The following is an 8,422-nucleotide window of genomic DNA, read 5'->3' on the forward strand; positions in this document are numbered from 1 at the left end:
TCCTTTCCCTACTAAAGATGACACTTTACCTTCTCAGATCAGAAATTCTTTTAAACGCCTTCACGAACCTCGGAAAGTGAAGAAGATCGATTTTGTTTTAACAGTTAAAAATCATGGGTCTGCAAGAATTTAATGCATTTTTTCTGAATTTCTTAGGAAAAGAAAGTGACAACATCAGTAGTGAAATGTGTGAATTTTTTATATAAAATACCATGACATAGGCTGCTTGAGGAAAATAAATCCAAAAGTAGCGCACATTTTCAATTTGCATGTTTAGCTTTAAGATCTGCTAACCAATTTTATTTTTCTGTCGAGTTCTGCAGCTGTAGTTGTAAATATGTATATCAGAAAGCGGTTTATATACTTTGAATGATTTTTTTACAACATTAATAAGATACATATCATATAATTATGATGGAAATAAATATCAAATGTCCGACTAAAATGATAATCATCATTCAACTTTTTTATACAACAGTTTCACATTATTTTATGAAATTCAAAGATACTGAAAATAATTCACGTCACTCATTTTTTGTCTTCCTCATTTGCACAGGAAAGTCATTATAACTCTGAAATCATGCACTTATTTTTTAGCTCATACATTAATATAATTCCTCAAAATATCTCCAAATTTATTGATTATCACATTTACAAAAACCGTAAAAGACATTTTTATTGAGACGAAAGGCGTCATCACGCGCGATGAAAGGTGGTGGTGGTGGTGGGGGGGGAGGGGGGGGGTCACAGTATGGCTCAGATTTAGGAAATACAAGAAGATGGCCTCAAATCACAGCTCAATGATGAGCAATTAAGTTTGATTAGGAAAAAAATCCGTGAGAAATTTTACACAAATTAATTATTGATACTAAAACGTGTATTTGTTGGTATGGGGCGATGTAACTATGGCTAATAATAAGGTTAAATTTTACTCTTAAAATCATCCAGACCCCTGCTTCTGGAACCAACCCCCCCCCCCCCCTCCTCATCCGCTAAAATTCCTGGATCTTCCCCTGTTTCGGAGGAAAAATAAATCAAACGAAACAATATCTTCCTTCTTTTTAGTTTATCAATTTACCATGTTTACAAGAAGGAAAAAAGTATTAAACATATTTGGAGAGTTATTCGCCCTTGGATAGAACTTTTCAGTTTCGAAGGTATGTAAGCACTATCGCCCACCCAAAATGGCGAGAAGGTGAAAAGAGGCCTATCCCAATCCCTTACATGTAAAGTTAATTTCTTTGTTTTATTACATCTGTGATATCAGGAAAAAGAGTTCAGAGGAAATATATATGTGATCTAAAAGACCAGTTTTTACAATATGAAGGAGTTATTGCGATGAGTCATTCAAAAAATACTTTTTGATCGTCAAATTATTTGTCGACTAGCGACTCCAGTTTCTCAGAGTACACCAAATCAAAATCATCATGCGAGAGTATAAAGTTGTAGTTCTTGGAAGTGGTGGTGTGGGTAAGAGTGCTCTAACAGTGAAGTTTGTATCGGGAACTTTCATGGAAAAATATGACCCAACGATCGAAGATTTTTACAGAAAGGAGATAGAGGTCGATTCTGCTCCGTCTGTGTTAGAAATTTTAGACACTGCAGGTACCGAACAGTTCGCGTCTATGAGAGATCTGTACATTAAAAATGGACAAGGCTTTGTCATTGTTTACAGTATAACAAGTCTTCAAACGTTCCAAGACATAAAAACTATGAAAGAACAAATAATTCGTGTCAAAGGAATAGAAAATATACCCATGATATTAGTTGGAAACAAAGCTGATCTGGAGCATCAACGTGAAGTACCACGTTCAGAGGGGGAGACTCTAGGACAAATGTGGGGATGCCCATTTCTGGAAACGTCAGCTAAAATTACTCAAAATGTGAATGAAATCTTTATAGAAATTGTCCGAGAAATGAACACTAGTCCAGTGAAGGAAAAGGCAAAATGCTGTCGTTGTGTGGTTTTGTGAAAAAGGTAATTAGGGATTCTGCATAGATTTCCATTGAATCAAAGTAGATTAAGCCTGGATTATGTGATGTCAGTGATGTTTATTAGCAGATTTATGCTTCCTGTCTTGCATGTGTTATGTTATGCATATCATATATATATCACGTACTTGTTACGTTTTTTTAGAAGTCTTAAACACCCCCAGTGTACTTGTCTTGGGTTTGAAGTTTTTAGGTAGAGAGCAGATACTAAGAGCTCTCAGACAATTATAGAGATTCATAATTTATGCCTACACTGTTTGTCCTGTTAAGTTTCATATGCAAGTTAAAATGAACATCTTTGTGTGTACACAATTAAACTAAGAGCTCTTTTGCCATTTTCCTGTTTCGAAGTTAAATATGTTATGAAGTTAGTCTATAAATATTTCATAGTCAAGGAAGGAAGATGTTGCTTTTTAACTATTAATTTACCACATTTGATCAATTGATGGATGGTCATTATAGAATATATATAATCACACATTTGTGACTAAGTTGAACACGCACAACTCAACTGGAGATTTAAAATTTTCAGCTGGACTTTGGGTAATTTGAATTTTTAATTGCTGAGACTGTCAGAGTACAGTATACTTCACACAGTAAATGTCTTCACTCTCTTAATATTGTTATGGGATATCAAAATGAGGACATTGAACAAGAAATTCAGGACATTGTACACTGTACTGAAAAGGAGTCAAATGAGGATACATGCAGTTTTATTATTCATAACAGATCTGACTAATAAACATGATAAAAGGTCAATATCAACAATATTAACACACTAACTCACCAATGTACAATCTGCCGATGTATATTATGTATAATACTATAGGATTTTATGCATTGTATATTGTCATTTGAAATTTGTCATAGATAACTTTTAGGGTCCTTATGATCTGTATGTGTGTTTCAAGTAGTTGTAATCATTGCCTTGTGAATGAATCCTCTGTTAAATTCAAAGTAAATATTTTCATTTAGCTAATATTTTTAATGATAAGGATTTACAATGTTTTGAACTAAAAATGATCAGGATGTCTTTGTACATAAGCTAGACTATTTAAGTGGACAGTCTTTATTTACCATGTTTACAGGGGCACTTTGTACTAAAAATATATACACTCTCACCTTCTGTTCAGTTATCATGCATGTACATTTTAAAACAATTGCTGAAGCATGTAAATCCTGTACATTAAAGGAAAGTGTACATATCTAGGCATTATGATATTGAGAAAATGTGGACAGGAATTCCTTAATGTTTCATAATTAATTTAACAAATATGTGTACATGTTCTGTTGACTATTATGCATGTCTGTACTTTGTATGTGGAGAATGGTAGCATCTGTATGAGCCAATGCCTTAAAAGCAAAGCAATAACTAAAACATATGTAATGGAATGTAGTTGGAATTTGATAGGAAATTACTTATAATATATATATATCTGCATGATGTATATTGACTGAAATGTTAAGTATTTGTGCATACAATATATGTCAGTGTGTGCTGATATTTGAAGTGCACATTTTCATCACATTTTAATTCTTGTGTCATGCATGTAATAATATACCATGTCAGTGTACGGATAAGCTGTAGCCATTGATGAGTGACAAAAGAAGTATTAGTTTTATTCAGTAACAGAGAGAACTGCTGTGAAGGGATTGATTCTCAATGCTATCCGATTTACATGAATGTAGTCATAGGGGATTAAATTCTGTGGAATGTCAGATTAGGTAGTGGCAACACCTCATAATCCTTGGGTATATATACATACCCTGTTTACCAAGCTTATCATAAGCTAAACATAAGAATCTCAGCATATATATATCCTAGTAAGCATATGTATAAACCCTGCAATGGTAAGGTTTCCCACATATATACTCTGATTACATGTTTAAACAATGTAAACAGAAGAATCTCCCACATGTACAAACATTTCTGACGTGTACTTTAGAGGATATACTGTATGGATGTTTTGTTCAATTAAGAGGTTATCTCCATCAGAGAAAAGTGCTTGTACCTTTTGATGCCTTTCGAAAGAAAATGTGAAAATCACTTTTAAACAGTGTTTGAAATACTGATGAAATTTTTTTAAAATGATGTCCTTCCCTGTTTATAAATCCAATAGCTAAAATATGTATAGCATCAAATGAATGCATCAACTCAAGAATATCTTATATCATTATTTCATTAAATGACAATTTGTAAGACATATTTTTAGCGAATTATTTGTATGTGTGGAATATAGGGGGATACAGTAGATGTATCAACAATGACATGACAAGAAGTTTTTTCCTCTCACAACATACAACCATCAATTGTTATCATTGTCCTTCTTGTATATCGGACATGTTTAAATATTGATTTGATTGATGAGAAACAGTTTTTTAGTGTTTGTGGGTGGACACAACAATATACATTATGATTAGGGGGCTTGTTATTATTGATTTGTGTGGTTATACAAGTACTACATAGATAATTGTGATCACTGTGTTTGACAACATTATGTAGATACATGCATATACATGTGTATACATGCTGACATTCAGCATTTGTATTATTACCAACATTTTGTCTTAAATAAACAAAAGAGTATAACATTATGAGATGGATATAGTAAAAGACCTTCGGAAGTACATGTAACAATGTTTAATTTCTTTTATTTTATGTTTATCAGTGATAAGTTTATAACAATCTAAGAACTATGATATTTTAAATGATTTGACTTCCTGGTAAGTTCTTGCTCAATTATCTGAACAAGTTTTTCCTGCCCTAGCTATGATCTCAGAATCCCTGGATGTGATATTTGTGGCATTTATAATCAAACTATAACTTTAAGTTTATAATGTAGTTCCTCAGAAATCTTGTTATAAATGTCTGTCAGTCTTGCTGTTTAATGAACTAACAATTGCTTATTTCACTTTTCAGGTGGATGATAGATGACCAATGAAAACCAAGAATCAAACCATATATGATCCTGCCTGGCTTTTTCATGTTACCTGAATAAGTGCTTTTTGTTACTCCTACAGATGAAGAGCCAATCAGCTGCCTTCATGCATATGTAACCATAACTACATTAAATATCCACCAATCAGTGAAGAATATGCATTGAGAACCAAAAAACTCTTTCTCACCCTCTTTGTATTCATAGTAGTTTGTCGGACAATCAAGTCCTTGTGTTCTTTTAAAGTGTCATCATATGTTTCATAATGTCTTTAAACTTATATGGAAGACATTTCATTATATACAGTTTTGAAAAAAAAAAAGATTCTATGTATAAGAAAATATCTGCAAAGCATATAAAACATCCTTGGAATGGTATATTGTGACATTACAGTATACCCAGCACATACAGTACATGTCATTGACGTACCTTTGGTTTCATCAGTTGTAAATACCCATGCAAGAACTTGGTTAACTTAAGGCAATTTGGTAACTGTAGTTTGGGGTACCCTAGTCTAACAACTCATCAATTCAGTAGTGGTACTTGGAAAAATCCACCAGTATTTTTTATTAAATAAAACTTTTACATATTGTCAGTTTACCTAGTCGAGGCATGACAACAATGTGAAAAAAATTGGTTTAAACAACCACACCTGAAATCTTTCCATATCTATACTTGTATAAAGTATACAAAATCTTGGAAGGCAAAAAGTAAGAAAGGAAAAAAGTAACATTTTATATCTTATTTTTACAACTCAAAATATGTTGATGATCAAAATCTCTCATATTCGTGTGTAATTCATTGCATGCTTATAGTGCAATTAAAAAAAAATATTCCAAATGTCAGTTTCATAACATCCCACCACCTCAAAATATCCACTTGCAGATGTTGATCATTTTAACTTGAAGGATTTGACAGTTTTTTCATTCTTATTATCAACACTTGTCCAAAAATAAATGTTCCTTGTTAAGAGATGCCCATCACCACACACCATCATGCATGTATTACACATGACAAATCATTATCTCTAACTTTTTATCTGGCCAAATTGGAAGAAATAGCCAAAATAAGTGTAAAGTAGAATAAATCAGCATAGACTTGGTAAAGTGCCATATATAATCTTCTTCCTGTGAAAATAATGTGAGAACTGTTAACTTTCCATACATGTGTAGTGATCAGCAGGGGTTTTTTTTCTATCAGAATTTAAGGAAGTTAAATTCCCTGTATTAGGGAAACAAATTAATGTTTTATGGAAGCTCTTGATATATTAATATATTATGTTACATTGATATATGTAAAGATTTATACAATTTAAATTTTGTAGCTTTGGGAATGGAAATAGAACCATAACTATACATGTAGTCATGATTAAAAGAAGTGAAGAGTGTAGCCATGAAATAGGAAGATAATATATGTTTACATCTATGGAGAAGCACTAGTGCCATAATGAATGAAAACCTAGATTTTAGTATTTCAAATAGTTACCAAATAAATGTATTACATATACAAATTTCAGTGTTGAAAAAAAAAGGACTTCAGGAGACATTTTACATGATCTGGATAATTCTGTACCTGGATGGTAACCAGTTCTCAGAAACTTTTACCTTTCTGCAATGAGATTGGAAAAAATTAACAAATATGAAAATCAAACCAGTTTTTTTTTTTTTTTTTTTTTTTTTTTTTTTTTTTTTTTTTTTTAAAAAAAGGTTGATTTATTTTGCAAGCTTTCGATAAGCCCATGAGTTGTGTATGCACAATAGTATGAAAATTGTAACTTGGAATTCTTTTTTCAAATATTTCAATGAAACAGTACCTTTTTAAAGACACTTTTATAACATTTTTTCCCCCAGTTGCTTAAATCAGACAGCAACTCCTTTATTTGCATTATATGAATTCAGAATAAACCTGTGTAAAGAAGTGTGGTATATTTATTCTCTCAAACAAAATATAGATGAAATGGAAGTACATTGTACTATGTTCTTCAGGGGTTAGTAGGTCTAAGATTGTAGGTTTGACTTCATATACAAGGTAATATTGTGAGAAAAATGATCTAAGCTTACAATGAAGAATTGTCTCCACTTGTTTATGCTACCGAAAAATAATCTTGAAAAAAATGCTGATTCTTTCATGTAGTATAGTCCTCACTGAGAATTGGTAGCCAGCCAGTTGACTTTTGAAGAAGTTTTCAGATTGGAGTTTCTGAATAATGTAGTAACTAAAAGAGTTTTTTCCCCCTCTATATAAAATCATTTACTGCTGTCCTTATATATCACAATTTAGTTTATGAATGTTTCAGTCATTTTTAACAAGTACTTATGGTTTCAGGTGCATTACTGCATATTTTTCACACACCAAGCATCTTTTTTTTCTTTTTTTTTTTTTTTTTTGAAATAAGATGTGTATAGTTTTGAAGTTGAATGTAAATCAAGTTAGATTTATTCCCCTTTGAATGTAAAGTTAATTTTATGATAGGTTTACAGTGAGTTCAGAATAATCTTTCAGAGGACTTTATGTACAGTGTTTCAAAAGGAAAAATAATCCATCATTTTATAAAATTTTAGTCCATGTAAAACTCTGACACACCAGATTTGCCAAAAGTGATACACGTATTGTTGAAAGCTCTTTGAATACTAATGAAGGAGGAACCAGGAAGTCATATTATAAAGAAGTGCTTGGTATGAAAATGTTTATTGCAATATTATGATTTGTGTTGCTCTATTTAGACTGTGATGTAGAAAACATGTTAATGGCACGTGAAGCTAACAAGATGGATATTTAAGTGTTATAAACATTATACATGTATGTTTAATTTCAATAAGTTTGGAATAAAATTTATGTGAATTTTAAACAAGACCTGAATTTGTATATAATTGATGATATTATTTTGCATGTATATACACATGGCATCAGGAATGTATATGAATGTTTGACTATTGTTTATCATATACATGTAATCATTTACATCAAATGTAAGAATGTTCTAAGTTACATTTTAATAGGCAGGTGAACAGAGTACATGTGCTCATTAAACTTTCCTTTCTTCCAATTTCCACGAAGATGATCTTAAGATATTTATATTAAAAAAGAAATTTGATAAATATGTAATGATTAACTAATTTATGAAATATTTTAGAAAGACATTTATAAACATGAAAAAAGTAACAATTTTGTATGCAGACTCTGTAGTTAAAGCCAGCATGTTGCACATTTGTAGCTTAATTTTAGTAAATGCTCAATGTATCACATAGATGTAGCTTGCTTGGCATTGTATTTATAGACACCTCTCAGCATTAATAAAAGGTCAAAGTATAAATCTGGTTTTTTTCTTCTTTATAAATTATTATTAGGTGTTCCTTGATGGTCACATGAAAATTTTTGTTATTGTAATGTGATATTTATTGTTTAGCAATTTGATAAAATCAAGTGATTTTCATGTATTGTATTTTGCAGTACTAGTTTAAATATTTGCAATCTCATGATTTTTTAAAAATTCA

At 31.2% G+C, this 8,422-nt stretch overlaps 1 protein-coding gene across 1 annotated transcript; it reads left to right on the plus strand.

The window, feature by feature from the left end:
- Positions 1-1,176: 1,176 nt before the first annotated feature.
- On the plus strand, positions 1,177-6,594 carry LOC133180943 (ras-related protein Rap-2c-like). Its single transcript, XM_061315411.1, has 2 exons — positions 1,177-1,978; positions 4,913-6,594. Exon 1 carries the CDS (start codon positions 1,428-1,430, stop codon positions 1,971-1,973), a length of 546 nt encoding a protein of 181 aa, XP_061171395.1. The 5' UTR covers positions 1,177-1,427; the 3' UTR covers positions 1,974-1,978; positions 4,913-6,594.
- The last annotated feature ends 1,828 nt before the right edge of the window (positions 6,595-8,422 follow it).

The sequence above is a fragment of the Saccostrea echinata genome, unplaced genomic scaffold, assembly GCF_033153115.1.
Source record: "Saccostrea echinata isolate AGI-Se365-2 ecotype Australia unplaced genomic scaffold, CSIRO_AGI_Sech_v1 ptg000008l, whole genome shotgun sequence".
NCBI classification, from domain to species: domain Eukaryota; kingdom Metazoa; phylum Mollusca; class Bivalvia; order Ostreida; family Ostreidae; genus Saccostrea; species Saccostrea echinata.

Excerpts from the sequence above, each read along its gene's own strand:
- LOC133180943 (XM_061315411.1), top strand. The coding sequence starts at position 1,428 with ATGCGAGAGTATAAAGTTGTAGTTCTTGGAAGTGGTGGTGTGGGTAAG.